The sequence below is a fragment of the Canis lupus genome, chromosome 8, assembly GCF_003254725.2.
Source record: "Canis lupus dingo isolate Sandy chromosome 8, ASM325472v2, whole genome shotgun sequence".
NCBI lineage: Eukaryota > Metazoa > Chordata > Mammalia > Carnivora > Canidae > Canis > Canis lupus.
In genome coordinates, this window is record NC_064250.1 from 41,612,258 (window position 1) to 41,636,887 (window position 24,630).

Below are 24,630 nucleotides of genomic sequence, written 5' to 3' on the forward strand. Positions count from 1 at the left end.
GAGGAGTGCAGTTGGGAGACTAAAGGCTAATGTTTCCCTGAGCCTTTCTGCCTGCTAGCAGTGTTTGAAAATCATCCATGCATATGAACTCACTTAATCCTCCCTTTCTAAAAGCTTTGAACTTTGTGATAAATCACTTAATTGGTGTGGTGGGAGGGACTGAAGAGGCACTCAATACACTGATAGAAGTGTAGATTGGTGCAGTCTCCTCTGAGGGTGATTCGGTTGCATCTATTGAAATTGAAAATTCATAATGTGTTTAGAGCCAGAAATTCCACTTCTAAATATTAAACCATAAAGATAGTCATTAATGTGGGCCAAGAAGTATGTACAGAGATATTCACTGTAGCAAGGTACGTAATAGCCAAAGATTGGAAATATCCTAAATATCCATCATTAGGAACACTAGGGAACCCCTAAAAAACGTAAGGCATCTCTAAGTGTGCTGATATGTCACACAGAGTCAACAAATGGTAATGTTAAGGGAAAAAAAGGCAAGAGATGCTTTCTTAGTGCTGAAAAGGGGCTATAAATAGATATACATGAATCTATCTATTACTCTATCTATCTAGTTGACCCTTGAACAATGCCAGGGGTTAGGGGCACCAACTTCCATGTAGTCAAAAATCTGAGTATAACTTATGACTCCCCAGAAATGTAACTAGTAGTCTACTGTTGACCAGAAACCTTACTGATAACACAGTTGATTAGTACATAGTTTGTATGTTATATATTAAATACTGTATTCTTACAATAATACTGAATTTTTCTTAATTTTTTTTGTATTTCTAGGTATGTGGTTCATGGGCAAGTTTTTTTAAATTGTCACAAGTCTCCAAAAAATATTCCAATACATTTTTTATTGAAAAAGATCCATGTAGGAGCTCAGTCAGTTAAGCCTCTGATCCTTTTTTTTTTCTTTTTTTAAGATTTTATTTATTTACTCATGACAGACAGAGAGAGAGAGAGGCAGAGACACAGGCAGAAGGAGAAGCAGGCTCCATGCAGGGAGCCGGACGTGGGACTCGATCCCGGGTCTCCAGGACCACACCCTGGGCTGAAGGAGGCGCTAAACCACTGGGCCATCGGGGCCACCCAAGCCTCTGATTCTTGATTTTGGTCATGATCTCAGGGTCATGAGATAGAGCTCCACATTGGACTCTGCTCAGTTGGGAGTCTGCTTGAGATCCTCTCTCTCTCCCTCTGTCCCTCCCCACCCACCCTCACCCCCACCCCCGCCTCTAAAGTAAATAAATAAATCTTTTTTTAAAAAAAGGAACAGAGGGACGCCTGGGTGGCTCAGTGGTTGAGCGGCTGCCTTCGGCTCAGGGCATGATCCCGTGGTCCCGGGATCCAGTCCCACATCAAGCTCCCTGCAAGGAGCCTGCTTCTCCCTCTGCCTCTGTCTTTGCCTGTCTCTCTCTGTGTCTCTCATGAATAAATAAATAAATCTTTTAAAAAAAGGAAAAGGAAAAGATCCATGTATAAGTGAATCTGCACAGTTCAAATGCATGCTGTTCAAGGGTCAAATATGTGTGTGTGTGTATAAATGAATATGGATTTATGAATACTTTATGCATAAAATATGTTGAAAGGAAATTTTGTGTTTGGGGAGGAGTGATCTGGAGCATAAGGGAGGTAGACATTTTTCAGCATTAGCTCTTCCATATTATTTGAAATGTATGTGCATGATTAGCTATTCAAGGTGAATGAAGGGGGATCCTTGGGTGGCTCAGCAGTTTAGCGCCTGCCTTTGGCCCAGGGTGTGATCCTGGAGTCCTGGGATCGAGCCCTGCGTCGGGCTCCTGGCATGGAGCCTGCTTCTCCCTCTGCCTGTGTCTCTCTCTTTCTCTCTACGTCTATCATGAATAAATAAATAAAATCTTAAAAAAAAAAAAAAGGTGAATGAAGGCATGAATGAATGAATGAATGAATGACTCTTAATAAATCCCATAAGACTTGCTTTTGGGCTACCTTAGGCATCTTCCTGAGTGTTGAAGGGATAGCAGAGGCCAGTTGTCCCACAGTCTGGGGTTGATCTATCTCTATCCCCAGGAGCTCTAGTCCATTTGCAAGTTTAGCCCCTGGAGTCCCATTGGCCCAGCTGAACTTTTGCCTTGGCCTCCTGAACAATTGGGACCAGCTTTCTATATCATCTGGGCTCTCAAAGTTGTGCATGAGAATTGCCTGGGGAGCTTGTTAGCTGGGTAATCTAGCAGTTTCACCTCCAGAGATTCTAATTCAAACTAGAGGTGGAGCCAGAGGGATCCCTCATCACGGCCTGGAGATAGTCTTCCAAAGCCCCTTTGGTGAAATGGCCCTGGTGGTGGTCGTCTCTGTTCAGGCCTAGACAGAGCCTACAGGGTTGGGGAAGAAAGCGGCTTTGAAATGTGGATCCTTCCTTGCAGTGTTCTCCATATTCATCTTCTTTACCAAAAGTTGGGGGTTCCAATCCCCTGTGGGTGCAGGCTTGTACTGGTGAGCCAAGGGACTGCAAGGCCTTGAAGAACGAGAGTATGAAGACTTCTCTGCAAGCTGCCCAGCAAGCAGCGTCCTGTTGGCCTTCTGGCTTCTTGGCCGGCTCCTTCAACATAAATAATGCACATACATACATACATACATACATACATACATACATAAGCAAGTTACTTTCAGGGTTGTGAGGACTTTCCCCCCCCCCCCCCCCAAATTACAAACCAGAACATGGGTGTGGAATTGGGACAGACTGTTGGAAACAGGACTTCTGCTGCAAGTATCCGGGCGGCACAGTTTTCACAGGTCGCCAGCACATGCTGGAACCTCCTTGGTGGTGGTGGGGGGGGGGGGGGCACGGTCTGGTCTCGCGCCCCAGCCTGCGGGGCTCCCGCGCTGGCCGGGCGCTGAGCGGGTCTCGGGGCTCCCGGCCGCCCCCCGCCGCGGGGAGCTGGGCGCCCGGAGACCCCGCCGCCCCGGGGACGGCCCGGCGGCGCGGAGAGCGGGGAGGCTGGAGCCCGCTGAGGTCATTTCCTGTGCCTGCCCGCGAGCCGCCCGAGGAGCCGCGGCGGCCTCGGCCTTGAAGGAGGGGGCGCGGCGCCGCGCTGCATGGGGCGCCGCGAGGCCCGGCTCGGCTTTGTGCGGCCCGCCCGCCGGCACCCCCGCCCCGCCGCGCCCCCGCCCCGCCGCCCCGCCGCCCCGCCCGCCCGCGCCCCGCCCCGCGCCCCCTGCCGCCGCCGAGCCGAGGCCGGGCGGCCGCCGCCGAGCCGGCCCAGAAGGACGCGAGGTCAGCGGAGGGCGCCCGGGTCCCGGGTGGGCGGGAGGCGCGGCGCGGGGCGTGCGCGGCCCGGGGGCACCGGCGGGGCGCGGAGGACCGGCCGCCCCCGGCCGTGCGGCGACTCGGAGCAGGTGCCTCCCCACCCGGCGCTCGCGGCGCTGGCAGCGCGGCTGGGCTTGCGGACGCCCCTCGGGAGGAGCCGCCCCCTCGGGAGGAGCGGGACTGCGGGACCGGCTGGGGCCCGCCGCCCCGGGAAGGGCCTCGGGCGCGCTGCAGGCTTGGCGCCGCGCCGCCCGGCCTCCCGCTCGCGTCCCCCCTCGGCTCTCCTCCCGGCCTCGGCCTCGTCTCAGGTAATCTCTTCTGTGATTTCTCGGCGGCCCCTTTATGGACTCTGTTGGGTCAGGCTCGACTCCTACAAGCAGGTCAGCCAAGCAGAAAAGAAAACAAGTTGGGCACTGAGTGACAGGCAGGAGCTTTGTGTCCCGGGAGCCTTAGAGAGGACTCTGTCACCTGGGAACCCTCCTGGGGCGGGGGTGCAGGGGGGCAGAGGCAGTGAAGACCCTCACTTGGAAGTAGAATCCGCTCCCTGTTGGATCTGTCCCTTCCAGGACATCTCTAGAACTTTTACTGTGAGCCCATCTCATAAAACTCTTTTGTGCAGAGCCTCAGTTCCAGGTAAAACTTTTTCTACTTTGAAAGATCATCTTAATAACAATGGCATTGGAAAAGTCGTGAGTTCTTTCGCCAGGCTTTTTGGACTGTCTTCTACCTGCCAGACTTTCTGTATGGTAATGTCACCGAACACCGAACACTTCTGTATGGTAATGTCATCTAACACTTGATAGAGTTTCTGCGTGTTATTATCCCCATTTTGCAAAGGAGAAAGCAGACTCAGAGAAATTGTGATTTGCCCAAGGTCATATAGCTAAAAAAGCGGAAGAGGCAAAACTCAGACCCGAGCCTCCTGTATTCCACATGTGGGATGTGGTTCACCGTTGCCCACTTTCCTCCAGTAGGCTGCTGAGAGGACCTGCTTAGAGCTAGTTATGGTGGTGGGGGTGGGGATACCCTGTGGTCTCAACTCATTGAGACTAACAACTGAGTTGAGAAAATGTGGTGCCGCTCTGCCCTTTTCAGAAGTCACCAGCTCTAGGGAAGAAGCATGTACCTCCTACTCTGCTCCCTCATCCTGCCCTCGTCTTCACTAGTCCCTTTTCTCTATGAGGCTGTGTAACCATATAGGGAACTCTGTGCTCCTTGTGGTTTGCAGAGTGCTTGATACATGCTGATGTTAAGGTGTGAGGATTCCCTCACTCCTGATCTGGGCGAGTTCACAGCAGGCTGGCTCTTGAGCCACCATCCTGCATTCTCTGGATAGCCCAGCTGAGCCTTCTCTCCATTCTGTCAAGAATGAATTCAAAACTGATCTCCTCCGTCGGGAAGCAGGCACTTATTGCTGGCTGGAATATGAATTCGAATAGTCTTGGGGAAGGCAATTTGGACTATTTGGCCATTTAAAAATGTATATCCTGCATTTCCATTTCTGGGACTTTATCCTTCAGATATTCCATTTCTGAACTTTATCCTTCAGATATACTCTGATGCCTATGGAATGACATATATTTGTTGCAGCTTTGTTTTAGCTAAAGGTTTCAAACAGCCCAAATGTCTGTCAATAAGGGACCCTTATACAATACAGCTGTTAAAAAGCATGGAGGGAGGACAGGTCAGGTGTGTATGTTGATATAGGAAGAACTCTCAGTTATAGGTTAAGTACAGTGTGTATTGTGTGTCACCATTTGTGTTTGTGTTGTGCATGCAACATATATGTGAATGCTTGTGTCTGCACTGGATATCTCTGAAAGACATAAAGCCCCATAGCACAGCTGCCTCTGGGGAGAACTGTGGCTGATGTAGAGGGGTGGGAAGAAGCCTTACTTTATACCATATACTCCTTTGTTCAGTATTCAAAAATAATGAGATAAAATAATTTTTAAAAATCCCGTTCTTGCTGAAATGGATCTGGTAGTGAACACATCTATGGACCCCATCCCCTAGTATACCCAGGCACTGGTGGTTTGCCTTTTCACTGTCGATTGTAGCTGTCATTATTGAGTGCTTACTGTATGCCAGGCTTCTGTAATATCACCTTTAATTCTCAAAAGAAATGACATAGTGTGGTCTATAAAATTGCCATTTTTAAAAAAGATTTATTTATTTATTTGACAGACAGGACAAGTGGGGGGAGGGACAGAGGAAGAGAATCTTCAAGAGAACTCTCAGGTAAGAGCAGAGCCCGCACAGGTGCAGGGCTCAATCTCACGATCCATGAGATCATGATCTGAGCTGAAACCAAGAGTCAGACACCTAGCGGACTAAGCCACCCAGGCATCCCTGAAGTTGCCATTTTTGAAGGTCAAAAAATCATTAAATGCTGATAATTTCATACGATTCAGCCTAATATTATTGCCCTCCTTTTGAAATATTATTACTTTCAATTTCAAAATGGCGCTGAGGCTCAAGAGGTTAAGCAAATGGTTTAAGGTCACAAGATTAATTAGTGCCAGAGCCAGGACTCAAACCCAGGCTTATTTGATGCCAGAAGGGAGGGGAGGACCGTAAGTACTACACTCTGCTGTTTCTCTTTACTGGTTATGTTCTCAAACGATGCTACTTCTGATTGTCCCTTTTGGTATTTAAATCCCGGGAGGCTGGAACATGCTCGCCTTTTCCTGTCTCTTCCAACATTGTGAAATGTGCTGCTTAGCACCCAAGAGTAAAATGCATATTGTTGGCTTGATCAGATGACAAGGTGCGGGCAGAAGGAGTTATGCACTTGTGTCTACTCATCCTCCCGCAGCTCTATCCCCAGAAAGAGGGCACAAAGCTCTTCTTTCCCACAGTTGGACGGGTGGCCAACAAAGTCGAGCACTTTTAGAAGATAGTGGTAGCCCATCACTAGCAAGTGGAAATGACAAAAGGTGCTCACACTCAGGGAGTGAACCATAGTGAGGTGACATGGGAGAACCCAGTGGAAACTGTACCCAGAACAGAGTCGCTGATACCTTGTGAAGCCACCTGCGGTGACCTCTGACCTCTTTCTTTTAGGGTCTTGTATTGGCTGGTCCTCTTTGCAGGGAAGTTCCAGGATATGCAGACTATAGACCTGAGGCTCGCAAGCCATGGGATCTTTACTCATCTTTATGTCCCCAACCTTGTACATAGGAATCACTTCACAAAAGTTGGTTGAATTAAATTTATTTATTTATTTATTTTTTATTTTTTTATTTTTTGGTTGAATTAAATTTAATCTCAGCATCTTGTCAATTTCTGGTCAAATCCCTAAACTTGCCAAAGCCATCCCAGGTCAAGTCTGTGTTTTCTCTGATAATAGGCCTAGAGTCTGAGGTTACCTGATGATCCCTGTGGGCTCTTTTCATCACCCACCCTGCACGCAGCCCCAGCCCCTGCCTCAGAGGTATACTCCACCAACCTCTGGGCTGTGTCAGTCCAGGATGCCGGGGTACTGAGGGAGTTCCAAAGCAGGGCTCCAGGTGGTGCAGTCATTTGACTGTCTGAGTAGGTTAGACTGACTGAGCAGTTTAGCATGCTGGGCGCTAGTAGGAATCAAGAGAAGTGGGTTTCACAAGAGCGGCCATGAGTTGATTTTTGTAGCTGGGGGGAGGGTATATGGGGACTTACTGTACTATTCTCCCTACTTGTATATATTTTAAGCTTTCCAGAATAAAAAATGAACAGTTGTACTAGGTTTTGTCCCTTCTCTCATCTCCCCATCTGTTTTGCCATTAATGTTCTGTGTTAGGCTAGTCAGATAGCATGAGACTCCGCCACCATTATTGAAGCATCTGCACAGAAAGAGGATGTTCTGTATGTTGGGAGATTGGGATTTTTGGCCCAGTTCTGATACTACTTAGGTCTGTATCTCAAGTCATGGATGTGATGGGTTTTCTTATCTGTTCATTGTGAATAATATCTCTTGTCCTACATCTCAGGGATATTGAGAGGAGCAGGAGAGAAATCACACCTGTCACAATACTTTGGAAAGTTAAAAACCATTCTGTAAATTCTCTTCTGCTCATCTTTGCACATCTTTATGGGAGAGACAAGTGCGAGGTGATTTAGCAGATGAAGTTCAATTTGCTGGTAGTTTGCCTTAACATCTCATGTTTTATAGCTGCTGCGGCAACCACCTGCTTCTGTCGGAAGAGCCTCTGGGCCATGTGCTTGGCAGTAGGCACCTTGCTCCAGTTCCCTTTTGAAAGCTTATAGCTCTCCTCACATGCTGAGACAAGCCTAGCACAAGTCCAGCCCCTACACTAGCATTTCCAGGGCAGGGAGAGGCTTCAGCAGAGCACTTGATCTGTTCAAAAATGTGATGTCATAAGATGCTTGATTGGGAAAGGACTCCCTGCAGTCTAGGTATAATTTCAGATATCAGGGCTAGGCAGAGGCCAGTGATGTGTTTTACTTCCAAAGCTCCTGGAGATTTTGATGATTTGGTTTTCCACTGTCCTCATGAAATCTGAGCTGCAGCTTTGACAGTCAATAACAGGGAATTAAAATACACCAAACTCTTTCAATGCCACGAAAGGATTAAGTTTCTCTTGCCCCTTGGTGTTATTTGGGTGTTTTTACTGCTAATTCTTAGCCCTCAGCTAGATTGCAAGACTCCCAGGTCCTACTTTCAGATCTGCCGCTTTTTTTATTCATATGAGAAAAAGCAAAATCCCTTTAAAGGACAAAGCAAATCAAACACGATGAAGCCTCCCAGCCTTCTCTTCTCCAGAGGCTCCACAAGGTTCTGTTTTGTCTTTTCAGCTGTGATCTTAGCTCAGAGAAGGTCATGTTTTGTTTTTGTCTTTTGTCTTCCTGCGCCGTTCCAGTCGGTCCCAGTCTTTTGAGGTGGGGATTGCTGGGAGGTCACAATGTTGGGATTGTTCAGTATGACAGTCCCGGGAGAGCAGGGCTGAGGTCACATGTCCAGTGTTCTGAGCTGCCCAGAACCCAAAGACTTAGATACTAGACCCATCAGTGTTTAATTGTTGGGCCTTTCTCTACAGGTCTACTGACCCTGCGTTCTAAATGGAAAGTCGAGACTCATGATAAATGTCTGTGCTTATAGAGGTTGTGGTGTCAGAATGTTTGAGACCAGGATGCCCTGGAAAATCTTGAATATGGGTTCACCTTAGTGCCAAGGATCCTGAAAGATCCCATAAAATAGTTCTCTCATTCTTAACAATCCAGCTCACTCTTTGTGAAATCAGAATTCTTTTCAGTTTCTGGATAGGTAAAGAGCACAGTTGCTAAGAGTAGGAATTTTGGAACAAGTATACCATCCCCACTACTTACTGGCTCTAGAACTCTGTATAGCCTCTCAGTTCCTCCCTGTCCTCATTGTGAGAGTGTCTTGCCTTACGTATCTTCATGAGGATTAAAGAGGCCACACAGGCCTGGCATACAATAAGAACACAATAAATCATAGCTATTTGTGGTATGGGAGACAGATACTTGTAAAAGTCAAATGTGAGGTGATTAACCCATTGAAGATAAGCTCATTGGTTACCAAGGTAGTATCCGGCAACAGTACAGGAGGTTCTGGGTTTTCTGAGGCCATGTGGCTCCTGAAGAAGTGAAAAGGGATTTAAAAAACAAATTTTTAGTACAGAACTCTCTAGGCATGTATTCAAATAGAGAAACAAATATAAAGAACTCCCAGGTGCCCATCAACTAGCTTCAAAATATCAGCAATTTGATAAATCTTATTTCATATATCTCCTCCCCACACTACTGCTAACCCCCTAACCATGAAGTATTTTATTTTTTATTTTGTTTTATTTTTAAAAGATTTTATTTATTTATCTGACAGAGAGAGAGCACATGCAGGGGTAGGGGAGAGGAAGATGCAGACTCCCTAGTGAACAGGGAGCTGGACTCCGCTTGATCCCATGTCCTGCAAGGGCAGACGCCTAAAGGACAAAGCCATCCAGCATTCCTACCATAAAGTGTTTTAAGGCATATATCCCAGATTATATCATTTCTCTTGTAAGTCATATGTATCTCTGACTGATCACATTGTAAAAATATTATCAACCTAAAAAACTAAAAGTCATTCCTTAACAATCACCTGATGCTCGAGTAATCATATGTCATGGTTTGGGGCAGACCAAATTTATGCTTGTTGCCAAGCATCATTATTACTGGGGGGGAGGGGCATTTTAAAGTCCTGATGACAGATGTGTCTTCCAGCTCATTGCTCCTTTGTGTTCAGTCTTCTGTGTCCTCTCTCTCTGCTTCTGTATTTTCTCATCCCCAACCTAATTTATCTTCTCTAAAATTTGTCCAGGAGACATCTGAGTATATTCCCCCAACTGGGAATATTATAGGTGTCTACTTGATTTGCTCTGAATTTGTATAATTGATGCAAAGACTTGTGGCATTCCCCGGAGTCTACCTCTGTAGTCTACCTACAGTCTACAGCAAAATGTCTACCAATCTTTTGGTTTGCATTTTCGAACTTAGGGTGAGAATCTGTTCCAAAAGAGAACACCTTTTTCTCTAAAAATCTATATAGGGGCAGCCCCGGTGGCTCAGCGGTTTAGCGCCGCCTTCAGCCCAGAGTGTGATCCTGGAGGCTCGGGATTGAGTCCCACATCAGGCTCCCTGCATGGAGCCTGCTTTTCCCTCTGCCTGTGTCTGTGCCCCTCCACCCCCATGTGTCTCTCATGAATAAGTGAATAAACTCTTTAAAATAAAAATAAAAAAAATGAAAATCTATATAGATGGGAGCACCTGGCTGGCTTAGTTGGTGGAGCATAGGACTCTTGATCTCAGGGTCGTGAGTTCAAGTCCCACATTGGGCATGGAGCCTACTTGAAGGAAAGAAAGAAGGGAGGGAGAGAAGAGGAAAGAAAGAAAGAGAGAAAGACTAATTGTTAAATAGATAAATCTATATAGGTGTAGTAGAATCATTACTAAACTGGAAACCAGGGTTCTTCCTCCAGTTAACTATGTGATCTCAAATGAATCTGTCCCTCACTTTAAGTCTCCCCTAAACATCGTCCCCCTCATCATTCCTTCCCCCACAGTCTACCCCATTTCCCTGCTCCCATTTACCTGCGTATTGAAGCAATTTGAGTACATGGTAATTTTGCTATTACTTTCCTAAGAGTTCCTTGGAAAACTCAAAGATAAGGGGACCTCTTTTATTTACCTTTGCATTTCCAGTGCCTAGAACAGTGTCTAGCATATAAATGTTTGTTGAATGGATACATATTTGTTAAATAGGTAATCAAATGAAAAACAAACGAGGCCCTTTTTTTTTTTTTAATTTTTTTTATGGCTGTCACAATGAGTTCCTGAGTTTGCTCAGCTAACTTATGACTGAACGGGACACACTGAGCTAAGGGAGGTGGAACAGAGGGAGAGCAGTGACTGGCATCCCCTAGCCCTGTTTTCTCAGCCCTCCTCTTCACATCCTTACTGATCCTCTCCCCTCGCTGTGTGCTGGCTCCCAGGGCTCCCTGGAACAAGCTGGAAGTTGCTCCCGTCATGGCAGAACTCAAGGTGGAGACCCGGGCCAGCGTGGACTGGCAGAAGCGCTGCCTGGCCCTGGAAACCCAGCTCTTCCGGTTCCGCCTGCAGGCCAGCAAGATCCGGGAGTTGCTGGCGGACAAGGTGAGTCCTGGAGAGCTAACTGGTGTCGCCGCACAGGTCTCTACCAGAGCCAGAGACAGAGAGACAGAGTTGGAGTTGGAAAAGGTGAACTTTCTCCTTCTTCCACTTCTCCTTCTTCTTTTTGAGTTATTACCCAATTTTTAATTGAAGTATATTTGGCATATAACATTATATAATTTAAGGTACACTACATGTTAATCTGATACATTTATATATTATAATATGGTTGCCTTTGTAGTGGTAATTGGCACTTCTATCCCATTACATAATTGTCATTTCTTTTCAGTGGTTGGAATAATTAAGTTTCAGTTTCCTAGCAAGTTTGATGATTATAATGCAGCACTATTGTCTATATTCACTATAGTGTGCATTAGATCCCTAAGCTTGTTTACTACTCATTGCAGGAAGGTGAGCTTTTTATTTATTTCTTTATTTAAAGATTTTATTTATTTATTCATGAGAGACACACATACACACAGAGAGAGAGAGAGAGAGAGAGGCAGAGACACAGGCAGAGGGAGAAGCAGGCTCCATGCAGGGAGCCTGATGTGGGACTCGATCCCGGATCTCCAGGATCACGCCCTGGGCTGAAGGCGGTGGTAAACCGCTGAGCCACCGGGGCTGCCCAGAAGGTGAACTTGTAATAAGATACTTTCCACACATGCAAAATGGAATCCAGGGGTTTTTTTGTTTTGTTTTGTTTTGTTTTTAAGTCCAAAATCAAAGCAGGTTACTAAGCTGCATCTTGCATTCTTTCCCGCTTCAGAGAAATGATAGAAATCTTCTTGGTCCTCTATTACCTCTTGCGTCAACTGTGGCTGCAGTGGAGGTTCTATTATTCCTTTATTTCTTTTTCAGTGTGAGGAAAGAAAATGTTTTAGGGGAGAAAAATGGAAATCCTCATCCTACTGTCACCTTCTATTAAGCCTAAGAGCTATGGAAGGCAGCCTGGTTTCCTGGTGATAAGGACACAGGTTTTGAAGCCAGACCCACCTGGCTCTGCCACTTACTAGCTGTGTGACCCTGGCAAGTCCCTTCACTGGTAAGGGAGGGACACAAATGTCTGTCTTTCAGTTATTTTGAGAATTATGTCAGGTCACATATAAAGGTTTGGGCATGCAATAGGCCTTAAATGGGAACAATTATTGGCTTTCTAGGCTAAGGTGGGCTGGTCTGGGACACTGACCATCATTTGTAATGTTTCTCTAGGAAAGTGCATTCTAAACAGCTAACTTTCAGAAGCATTTTGGAGCATAACCTATATGGGGAGTAGAGACCTGCAGTAATACATACACACAGTCTCACACACACACACACACACGTATATATGTATATATATTAACCGAATCAACTATCTTCTTTCTAATTTTGTTTACATTATCCATCTGCTTAGCCAACCTTTCTTTCGTAGTACAAAAGTGAAATTCAGTCCAGTCCTCTCTAAGTAATGTCAAAGTCTGGTTTGTAAAGCCTGAGGAAATAGCCTGTTTTATTGATAATCCCCCCTCCCTGAAGTCTAGGAAGACAAGTTATTGGCATTATTCTGCATTTCCACTGCTGAGGTAGTGGCCCTGGACTAGCCTGAAGTAGAACTTGTGAACTTTGGGTCTGTTGTCATTGCTGTCTCCTAGTTCAGGCTTTGCAAAACAGAAACCAGCAGGGTTCCTGTGGCTGTGATTCAGGTACTAAGAAAGGGTGAAATTCAGCCACCTCAGCAAGAGGGAAGCAGGCCTTAGATAGTGGTTCTCAAAGGATGGTCCTTGTCACCCATGCCAGAAACCTGGAGAACTTACTAAGCACGTACATTCCTGGGCCCCACCCCAGTCCTCCTGATCCAGGGCTCCTGGGGGTGCCGCTCATAGTCTGCATGTTTAAGGAGCTCCCAGAAATTAAATTTGTACACTGTAGAGTTTGAGAACTTTGCCTTAGGATATGTGAGTGGAGGATAAGTAAGGGTCTCCCGGCTGGTTTGAAAGATGTCAGAGGAAAGAGACTTCTGTTCCTAGTAATGTGGACCTCAAAATAACCTTTAAAAAAAATACTGCTGTGAAACACCTAGAAATATTGGATTAAATATTTAAATTAATATTATTTAGAGCCACGAACTGAAGAAAATAGTGGGCAAAATGAAGAGGAAAACCCAAGTGGTACTCAACTCTGGCAGCTCAGTAGGACAGGCTATGTGACTGGCCTTCCTGTAGCAGTGAGCAGTGTGAGGTTTAATCTGTGGAGACAGAGATGAGGTCTGGCCCGTTGGAAGCTGGAGCTGAAACTGAAACTTTCATGTAAAGTCAGGACTATCAAAGTACTTTACCATAAATAAAAAGGTAGACAAGGAAAAAAATCATCTACCAATACAGGGAGATAACAGAACAGCATTTCATGCTTAGCCAAGGCTCTGGACACACAAAAAAAAACAAAAGAAAGCAAAATAAAAGTCCTCCTTGAGAACCTGATGATCGTACTGGCTTAGCATTAGAATTTATACTATTTGTGTGGATTAGGAATGCTAAATCCTAGGCCAGTGATGACCCTAGGAGACCTCGTAGGAATAGATACAGAACCTCTCTAGAGAAACAAGACCTCAGCAGATCACACAGGATTCTCCCAGGAAAACAGAACCTATAGTAAAGATAAATATATGATCCAGAACAACTGAATGCTTGAGAGAATAATCTGTCCTGACAAGACATTCTTATATATGTCTCTTTTGACTGATATATTTGGATTTATTTCTACCATTGCATTCTGTGTCTTCTATTTACTCCTTTTTTTTTTTTTTTTAAATACTCTTTTTCTTTCTGGTCTAGACTTAATAGACTTTATTCCATTCTCAACTCTACTGCTTTGAAAGTTCTACACTCCATTTATTAACATTATTCTAGACTTAAATTCCAGGCTTAAAGACTGCTACTTGTTCCCCAGTATCTGTTCTCCCCTTCTCTCTCATACAAATAAAAGCCTCGGGCAGCCTGGGTGGCTCAGCGGTTTAGCGCCGCCTTCAGCCCAGGCCCTGATCCTGGAGACCCCGGATCGAGTCCCACATCAGCCTCCCTGCATAGAGCCTGCTTCTCCCTCTGCCTGTGTCTCTGCCTCTCTTTCTCTGTGTCTCATGAATAAATAAATAAAATATTTAAAAAAAGAATGTCTTGTCACATACAAGGATGTAGCATTGCTGTATGAAAAATTGGAAATAGCCTACATGTCAATCAACAGGGAAGTGGGTAAACATACTGAGTGTATTTGTACAATGTAATACTACCTTGCAGGTAAAAACGAAGCAGGTGAGCTAAATGTATAAAACTCAAACACCACCACTGAACAAAAAAGATGGGAGGACTCATAGAGAACAATATGGTTTATATAAAGTTTTAAAACCTACAAGATGGTCTAGCTGTTGTTTAGGGATATATGCAAATGAGGTAAAATGTAAACACAATGAAGTGTGGGGTAGATGCTAGAAGTGAAATTTAAGAGTATCCTGGGGATTTCGCTTCTCTGTAGTGGCCAATTTCTTTTTTTTTATTTTATTTATTTATTTATTTATTTATTTTGTAGTGGCCAATTTCTTAAAGATGTCTAGAAGCAGATATGCAGAAATTAAGATTTGATAAAGCTGAGTAGTGGATACGTGTTTTAAAATATTATTCTCGGGATCCCTGGGTGGCGCAGCGGTTTGGCGCCTGCCTTTGGCCCAGGGCGCGATCCTGGAGACCCGGGATCGAATCCCACATCGGGCTCCCTGCATGGAGCCTGCTTCTCCCTCTGCCTATGTCTCTGCCTCTCTCTCTCTCTCTGTGTGACTATCATGAATAAATAAATAAAATCTTTTAAAAAAAATTATAAAAAAAAAGAATGTTATAAAAAAAATATTATTCTCTGTGTTTCCTGAAATATTTCATAATAAAAACTATCTTAAAGTGCCTTCCTCCCCTATACCCTAGGGTCCTTAAACACATCAATAAGCACCTTCTTTCTTTGCAGCCCCTTGGGTCTAAATAGTTTGAACTTTTAGAAGATTGGCCCTATCTTCTCTTCCAGGCTGCCTTTGATTGTCATATAGCTGGAATGCCATTAAAAGTTGGGGGCTCAGAATATGACTTGGGTAAAGAAAGGGGAAGCATGTGGACATGGGGCAGAAGAGACTGGGGTGTGGGATAAAGGAGAAAGAAATCTTGACTAGGAATCACAGGCTGGAAGAATTAAGGAAGAGTACCAAGACATTAGCCCAACACCAGACCTCTTGGCAGGAAACCTTAAAGCCATAAATACCATGTTGCTCAATGTCATGCCTGTGCCTATCACCTGCAATCATCCCCAAACCAACAGGACAGGTTCAACAGTTCACTTTGAGATTTTCCCCAATACGTCAATAGGAAGAGATGACCCAGGTTTCTCAGGAGAGCTCGTGCTGGGGCCAAGCCCGGGTCCTGTCTTTGTAGCTGCTCCTAGAACTTACTAGTTAATTATCACCAGTACCCACCTACACCCGGTGAGCCAGGTCAGCTGGGTCCCTCTGACCAGCCCTCTCACCCGCCAGCCGGTGGGGATTGCACTGCCTGGATGACTGTGCTCACTCATTGCTGGCTGTTGTGCAGGGCAGGCCAAGCCTGGGTGCTTCCCAGGGGACCAGCCCTTCCTGGGATCAGATACTGCCCACTGGCTGCTAAGGCTTAGAAACCTGCCTTCATCCCCATCCCACAGCCTACTCATACTCGCCTCCCTCTTTGCAGAATTGCCATTCTGGACATGGAATGATCTGTGCTAAAAAGCAAACATTTTTTTAAAGAAAAGATGTCAAGGTTACCACATAATCCCTCACCTAAGGGTGAGGGGAAACAGTATTAGACCTTATTTCTGCTGTTATACCTTGCCAGGCCTGGTGTGCCGTTGCCATGGACATGCAGACTGCCAGGACCACGTAATTCTGTAGCCAGGTGAATTGTGGGTTCACTTCCTATCCAGTACAGGAGTCGAGGGAATGGCTGACGTCTTGGAGTTCACATCTTGCTCTGCTCCCTGGCACCAGTCCCGTCCCTGCTACCTCCACTCCCCCACCGCTGGCTCTCTTCCTTCGTGTACTGAAGAAGTCACAAAGGCTGTTCAGATCAATTTGAAACTTGATACTGTTCTTGGAGGCTGTATAGATGGATCTGAAAGTCCCTTGGATTTTTTTTCATTCTTGCTAAACTTGTGCTTTAGTTATGCCATCCGAAAAGTGGGAGTGTAGTAACTATCCACAGATGGGCTATCCACAGTAGAAATTACAATGATGAACACATGGCATCAATAATTAGAACTAACACAAGTTTTAAATTTTTTATTTATTTACTCCCTATTTCCAAAAGAGATTTGAGTGGACTTATAGGAGGAAGTAGTAATATAATAAAACATCCCTCATTTTTTAGCTTGAATATTTTTATTTATTTAATTTTTTAAAAAGATGTTATTTATTTATTCATGAAAGACACAGACACAGAGGCAGAAACATAGGCAGAGGGAGAAGCAGGCTCCATGCAGGAAGCCCGATGCAGGATTCGATCCCAGGACTCCGGGATCATGCCCTGAGCCAAAGGCAGACACTCAGCCGCTGAGCCACCCAGGAGTCCCAAGCTTGAATATTTTTAACCGAAGCAACTTTTCCCAGACCCATTCCAATAGGAAGGTGTACACTTCCTCTTTTCTAGAATTTCTTACTCGCTCCACCAAGATTTTAAAATGCAATAACTCAGTTTTACATTTATAAACCAAAAATTTGTAGTTTAAGACTTTTATTTCTTGAACAATGAATGGTTCAGTTCAGTCCCCTTAAACAAAGGAACAATTACTGTCACTCCTCCCCTCTCAGTCTATAGATTATACAGAGGCAGTGATTCTCTGTAGGCATCAGTTTCTCAATGTATGGATAGAACACAGAGGCCAGAAAAACATATATTTAAATACCTCAATTTATGAAAAGGCCAGGTACTATGAAAGGAGAGTACTAGGGCTGTCAGGACTAGCTGGAACTATGTTGAAGTCTGCATAAAGTCATCACAGAATTGACCTTAGCTGACAGATCCAATTTGCTTTGGGAGCAGATACCTTCTAGAACTTTATTCACTGTGTATGGGCATGTGTGTGTGTGTGTGTGGAGAGAGAGAGAGAGAGAGAGAGGCTTTTTATTCTCCTACCTATTTTTAATAGGGTCCACTATAGTGTTTTTCTGGAACCATAGTATTGATAGAGCTCTGTATCACTAAAGCCATTTGAGAAGCCCTGTGATGATGTGGGCTTGGCCCTAGAATGTATCCCAGAAGTTGGCTATGCTTAGCATTCTGGGGCCAGTTTAGTGTTTTTCAGAGTATGGTCTGTGGGTCACCTGCCTCAGGATCACCTGAGATTTTCTTCCCAAGCTCGTTCCTGGGTCTCAGCTTCAGGCTTGCTAATTAAAACCCTCTGTGGGTAAGACCCAAGAATCAGCCTTGAGTAAGCTCTGCATGGGTCATTACACCCCTGACAGTGAGATCTATAGCCACAAGCTCTTGCCATGGCCTTGCCTCAGCCTCATTCAGCTGTCTTTCTAGTGGACATCTTGAGCCCCATGTGCCCCAGAGGAGCAGGGTAACTCACAGATAAGACTCAGAGCCCTTTCTCTCCTGTATTATCTGTAGTCAGACACTAGGGCACCTCATGGTGCTGTATTTTATATATTTGGGACTAAACATAGGATTTTAATTAAACAAAAGATCTAGTAAAAAAAAAATAAGTTTGAAAGCCACTGTCTTTATAACAGAGATAACCATTTAATAGCTGAAACTGGAGGCTGCTACTCAGATGCTTGCAGGTTAACTTACAGAGGTGAGACAGGTGGGTTTTGGGAATGTGCTAGAGCTAGACAAGAAGTCCACTTATAGCCATAAGAAAATGTAACCCTAGCATGTCCAGGTCTGAATTTTCAAGGGAAGCTAGGAGCCAAGGATTGTGTGTGGAATCTCAGTTTTTACTGAGATTTGCGTATGAGAGGCGCAGTGGCTACCAGTATAGTTAGACTCTGTAGCCAGCCCTCCTGAGTTCTGCCTCTCAGCCATGTGACTTGTTAGCTAAGTTACCCAACCCCTCTGCATCAATTTCCTTATATACACAACAGGGCTAATGGTAGTACTTGCTCCCTCCTATTGGGATGAAGATTAAATGAGTCAATACGTGTAAGTGTTTAAGCCAGTGCCAGACATGCAGTGAGTGGCCTTGTTCTATCTGTCACCTAAATACCCCTAAGGCTGCCTATCCTACAAGACACCCTATAGACGATAGTTGGCAGCCTCTGGCTTGAAGCCATTCTTGCTGTAGGTGGATCATAAGTCAGATAACCATATGATTTCCCATCTAACCCAAGACACTCTAGAGGGAGAAAAGAAAGCTCTGTTAGTAATTATTGTGGGACAACAGGTGAACACCAGACTGTCCCAGGCAAAAGCATCATCTCTGTATATGAGAAACCAACAAGTAGCTTACTGTAAATGGCTCAGTAAGGGCCACACAGTACACGTGAGCTTTACATGAGCCACTTCATGGGGGGATCCCTGGGTGGCTCAGCGGTTTGGCGCCTGCCTTTGGCCCAGGGCACGATCCTGGAGTCCCGGGATCGAGTCCCACATCGGGCCCCCGGCATGGAGCCTGCTTCTCCCTCTGCCTGTGTCTCTGCCTCTCTCTGTCTCTCTGTCTATCATGAATAAATAAATAAAATCTTAAAACAAAACAAAACAACATGAGCCACTTCATGTAATGTTCCCAGCAACCGTCAGAGGTGAAGACTCATTACTCTTTTTTCTCCTGGTGAGGAAACTGAGGCACAGAGCAGTTAAGGAACTTACCCTAAAGCCACACTGTGGCAGAGCCAGTCAGGTTGAACACTTAGTGCTTCCCTGTACCGGTCTCTGGGGTGAGTGCAAAGCAGTAGTAAGAATGTTGAATCCCTTTTTCAAAGGACAGCTGAGCCCCAGCAAGTGTGGTGCTTGGTTCAGGCCACAGCTCAACACACGGGACTGTGCTGGGAGTGCAAGAGAGTGTCCACCACAGTTGCTGCCATGGTGCTGCCATTTCACAGCATTGTGAGTGTAACGAGGAGCTGTGGACACGGAGATTAAACACCAGGTTGGCACCAAGCGCATGTCATCAGGTCGCTGCGGCCAGTGCCAGGGCCGCTTATTTATGAGTCTCCTGTGCCGATCACAGCTGGTGAGAGTGGATCCTCCTCAAAGCCATCTGCCCGAACCTGACACCTCCTTGGCTAGTGCATCACCCAAGGCCCACAGACTCAAAGGACAGCTGAGGACATGGTACTAGGGAACCCACTCAGAGGAGAAATAGAACCCAAAGAAGGGGTGGCCCCATATACAAGTGTAAAGAACAGTCTGCCATCTTGAAAAGGTGGCATTAAATGAAGTCTGAAAACTCTAAAAATGACATTCCAGCATAGACATACCTGGAGTACTCCCAGGGCAGTGGAGAAAATGTGTTTTTATAAAAAGAAAGGGAAAACTAATATTAAAAATAATTCTTTTCAAACAAGGATGACAGGATGCTGGTAATTTTTGGAGAATAGTGATGGATACATGGATGGTCATTACACTCTTCTCTTAAAAACGTCCCAGATGTCCAGAATGTTTTTAGTGCTCAAAATTAGTTTTAGAGGGGAAAAAATACTCCAGAATAAAGGCGAATACAAAATGCTTTGAGTTTTGAGTATCCCTGCTGGGAAGATAAGTACAGCTGGAGGATTGGCAGGAGTATGGGGACCCTGTGGCAGCCAGCCCAGACTGGGTGGAGACCCCAGGCGATGGAAAGTGCGTTCCTTTCCATTTGCTTCAGTGACAGCATACTTTAAAGGGATGTCTAGTAGCAAAATTCTTGAGGGAAAAAAAATGCTCACTGTGTTGTCAATAACAGAGTGATTTCCAGCCTTGACCACTGTTCACCCAGTGGGTATGCCCAGCTGAGCAGTAGGACTCAAATACAATTCTATTCTTCACTCGACCTTGGTTTCTCCATCCATAAACTAGAAGACAAGTTTTTCTATCAGAAGTTTGAAAATACCAGACAGTTGTTACAGAAGGTTTTGAATATGAATGATCATTTCCTATGGAAATCCTATGTCTTCTGAGCTATAGAACAGATGTTAGATCTGAATGGTCCAGCTGAAGGTTAATCTAGGAAACTTGTCAGGAATCCAAAGCCTTCTTATTCAGTATTTCGTTGTATTCATTTCATTTCATTTCATTTCATTTCATTTCATTTCATTTCATTTCATTTCATTGTGTGCTGTATTTCCTTAAAAAATTAAATGCTTCCAGGGCACCTGGGTGGCACAGTCGGTTAGGCATACAACTCTTTGTTTTGGGTCTGTGGTCATGATCTACAGGTTGGGAAATGGAGCCCACATTCGGTTCTGCGCTGAGCCCAGAGTCTGCTTGAGCTTCTCTCTCTCCCTCTTGGTCTATCCCTCCTGCTTGTGCACATGCTCTCTCTTTCAAATAAATAAATAAATCTTACTAAAAAAATTTAGATGCTCCCAGCAACTGTATTAGAGTTATTTCTAAGGGGAGCTAAAACTACAAATCTGGCTAGCTTAAGCAAATGGAATTAATTTGGAGGATCCTGGGACAGCTCACAGAAATGAAAGAATTACCTAACATGACTTGATGAAGTTTGTGCACAATCTCCCATGCAGCCCCCTGATTCTTGTCTCTGGTCTCTTGATCCCAGATGTCAGATTCCTGGGGACAGAGAACTTGATTGGCCCAGTCAGGTCCAGTGCCAAAGGAGGACAGGTTATATAGTACTAACTTGGTCGTTGGGAGCCACTGCTGTGTGTCAACCTACACCTCCCTCCAACTAAGTAGAATTCTTGTAGCTCTGGGCAGCCACCTCTTTAATCATAATATCAGCTTATGCTATGCTCTTACCTTACCTGTAGCTGTTTGAAGGTCAGGGGATTCCTGTAACCCAGACTCCAGAACTATTTGATTTTGGAAAGGCCATCTGGCTCTAACTGATGCCTCTGTCTGGCCAGCACCAACCCACCCTCTCAGACTTGAGTCGAGAGGTTTGATCATGATTATGAAACCCGGGAAAGGAAGGAAAGAAGAGCTGTAGGCACCCTTGGCCTGAGGGCATGAATGCCCATCAGCCGTGGTCCTGTCCACTGGGAGCCCAGGAGGCGTTTTTGTCGCATGAGTTGTAAATCATGAGTTTTACTTGAGATCCTCAGATCCTTTCATAGGGAATGTGTGCTGAAAGCATCTGTATCTCCCCAGCCCCAAGGAGAAGAGAAAAAGTAGATGAGAAAAGGCTGGCCTGAGGCAAAGACATGCCCCAGGTCCTCAAACATGAACTCCTTCCAGAGAACTCTCCTTTCACACTGCCCAGCACCGGACTGGGGAGCTCCTTCTCCTGCATCCTTTAATCGAGAAGGGAAGGCAAAATTTCAGTTGAGCCGATGATAGATTGGGAAAAAAGAGGAGGGATTGATTGCTTGGTTCGCTGATAAATATCAAACCAGGTCCAGGCCAAAGAGAGAAGGTTGAGTAGCTGGAGCAAAGGCCAGACGTGCAGAGATGAAGTGGGTGAGGCTGGACTGGAACTGAGAAGGTGAGGCCTGTCCAGCCTCATGGAGGACGAGGCTGGGCTGTTCTGCCTCTAGTGTATGTTTAATGCATACATGTTGCCTTGGTGTAAGGCAGGGTAGGGAGGGAAGCAGGTAACTGACTGGGCTGTGGCACATGGCACATGGCACATGGCACATGGAAGCAAGGGGCTCCTGGCAGGAGAGATTGGCTTCCACAGAGCCTCTGTGTGATGACGTACACCGTGCAGGCAGCCCAGCGCCCACCAGGGGAGGATGGGAACTGCAATCCAGCCCGCACTCTGTCACCATGAGCTTGCGAAGCTGCCGTGTGGGCTCGTGAGCATCTCTTTAGCTTTTAGCTTAGAGCTGGTCCCCGATGAGTCTCCGTGTGTAAGAACGTTGGTCCCTTTGCTTGGGCCAGTTGGCATAAGATTCCAGAATTATGCAGCTCCTCAGACTTAAATGACACATCTCTACTGGTAGCAAGATAGAATTTTTAAGAATGTGTCTTGAGCCTCTCTGTTGAAGATTAAATAAATCAAATAAGGTGATGCCTGTTAATGCCCTTTATAGTCAGAGATGTCCTTGATAAGGGATAAATATTTGTCCCCAGCCAGTGAGCTGTTCCTGGGTGGAAAGGAACATTCTCTTGCTGCTGACGTGGTGGGGGCTCACGTGGGAGCATGTTCCATGGCAGGCATGTGGTGAGCAGTGGCAAGCACTGCCTGGGACCTGGTGCCGAGGAGACTGAGGGCTCAGGGCAGCACTGCCTCATGAAGAATGTTTCTGCTGCCTGCCGAGGCACCCCACACATAGGGGAAAGAACTAGGCTTTTACTCACTCAGCAGAGAGGACAGCAGCTCTAGGCTCTTCACCTGCCGCATAAACTCAGGATAAGGGAGCAGAGGGTTGCCATGAAAATCTTTGCCCTGACACCCTTGAGCCACTGGAGATGAGCAGTTTAAGTCTGGCTGTGTGGAGTGTCTGCACAATTTGCTCATGTTGCTCTGGAACCATGGTTGTGGTAGGGACACCCCACCTACATTTGTCCTTCCTCTCTGGTTGAGCAGATGCAGGAGCTGGAGCAGAGGCTGCTGGAGGCAGAGCAGAGAGCAGAGAACGCAGAGACCCAGGTAACGGGCCAGCGGATGGGCAGGACTGTGCAGAAACGGCCATTGGCCTTCCCTGATCCTTCCGAGGAACACACCCAGACATACTCATCACCCTCACCAACTCCTCATGGGGACAAGAAAAACCAGCAGTCATGTCTCATTCTTCTGAACAAATTAATTCAGGTGTATGGAGCTCTCTTTGAGCATGAACGAGTCTTTGGGTAAGGGTTAGTACATGAGCAGATGGCTGGATTAGTTCAAATAGGCCAAGTTACGCTGAGGTAACAGGTCTCAACAGGTTATCCCGTTCAGTTCTCTGTCCTGGTATCTCTCCATCGAGGCTTAGCTGGGGTTCTACTTCCTACAGGGACTTGGGAATCGAGGCTGATGGAATTCTCCATCTTCTACCTGGACATTCTAGAACATGCAGCCTCCTTGGTTGCCATGGAAAGGAGAGAGCTCTTAAATATGTCAGTCCAGAAATGATGAGTCACTCCACTCAGACTCATGGGCTGGAGTGAATACCATGGCCATCTAACTACAAGAGGCTGGGGAAGAGTGAGAAGCACAGGGAACCTTCAGTGAGCAGCAGATGTCTCTGCCACCATGAGGCCGAAGCAGTTTCTCTCTGGGCTGTTTGTCCTGCCCAACTCGACCCTGTTGGGGCCCCCCCCGAGCTAGATGGCCCAGTACCTAACCGTTTCTTCCTTGTCACATCCTTATTTTGCCCAGATGAGGCTTAATAAATGATTATTGAGTTAACTGGCTCCAACTGTTCTGGGTGAGAGCTCTGCCTGGGGATCGTGGGCTGGGGCATTGGGAAGTGTCCCAGGGCAGGTTAGTGGCCATGTCACACACCTATGCCAACCCTATGTAATGATGGTACTTTTAAGGTGGGTGTGATGGAGGAGAAGGTGAAACTGTCCAATCTGAAGAATGTGGACTTAGGAGGCAGCCTGCACCAGAAGTACCAAGAATTGCTGAAAGCCATGCAGAGCAAAGATGAGCTCATCAGCCAGCTGGAAGCACAGCTGGAGAAGCAGGTAAGGTCTGATGTGCAGCGCAGCACCATTGCCCTCTGCAGCCTCCACACCTGTTGGCCACAGGCTTCTTGAATGGAGCCCCTCTGCTTGTGGAGGGGAGCTCACTCCCTTCCCTCATGAGACTATTCTTTCACATGGAGATTTAACTGTTAGGTCCATTAGGAGGAGCTAGGCAGGGGATATAGTGGGGAAAGGACCTTGGAGGCAAGACTTCTTCTGGTCTGATTCCCCGCCCCATCCCCAGCACCCGCTGCTCTCTGTAGGCAAATAAGTCACCGATTCGCATTTTACGCATCTGTAAGGTAGAGGTCATAATATACCCTAGGGCTCTCCAGAGAGTAAATTCAGGTAATCCCTGTGTAATATCAGACATGGCAAGGAAAGCTTGTCCTCCTCCACCCTGGCCTTGTGTCCTGTTGACATGTGGGACACGACACCTTTAGTGGCAGAGCAGCACAGAGCTGGACAGTGAGCCTCGATCAGCTGGTAGGCCAAAGTTTCTCAGTGAACCTGAGGGGGCAGAGACACGGGAGGCTGAGAGGCCACCGCCCAACCTTCCAGCTTCAGCTAGCCCCTTTGCTCCAGAGAGGGTATCTGGAACATCCCTCTGCCAGTTCCCGGCCTCCTGCCCTCTATAGTCCCATTAACTCCTTCCGAATGGTGTGCCTTCCCTCTGCCCTCGGCCTCACCTACCCAGTTATCCCCTGGTGCCAGGACACCATCATTTCCAACAAGCAACCTCACGGTGTGGCCAGAGATACCTTACCGCTTTTTTGTGTGGTTCATAGAAGTGGCAGCAACTGGGGATGAGTGGGCACAATGATTCCTGCTAAAACTTAGAAAAAAGAAACATTTTACAATAATGAAAGGTCAGAAAAGAAAGAATGCTGTTCTACAAGTAGGTACACCTGGCTTTAGTTCCAG

General features: G+C 46.1%; 1 protein-coding gene across 5 annotated transcripts in view; it reads left to right on the top strand.

Annotated features, from left to right (window-relative positions):
- The first annotated feature begins 3,189 nt into the window (after window positions 1-3,189).
- The window catches only part of PLEKHH1 (pleckstrin homology, MyTH4 and FERM domain containing H1), a 51,610-nt gene continuing 30,169 nt past the window's right edge, over window positions 3,190-24,630 (top strand). For 2 of the 5 annotated variants that reach the window (XM_049113283.1, XM_049113281.1), the window contains exons 1-4: window positions 3,447-3,600; window positions 10,786-10,945; window positions 22,622-22,684; window positions 23,557-23,706. In XM_049113283.1, coding sequence (XP_048969240.1) covers window positions 10,820-10,945; window positions 22,622-22,684; window positions 23,557-23,706 — 339 coding nt within the window. In that variant the 5' untranslated portion in view covers window positions 3,447-3,600; window positions 10,786-10,819. Of the gene's footprint in view, window positions 3,260-3,446; window positions 3,601-8,889; window positions 10,946-22,621; window positions 22,685-23,111; window positions 23,445-23,556; window positions 23,707-24,630 lie in introns of those variants that run through there. The other 3 variants (XM_049113282.1, XM_035720239.2, XM_049113284.1) reach the window with 3 other exon arrangements.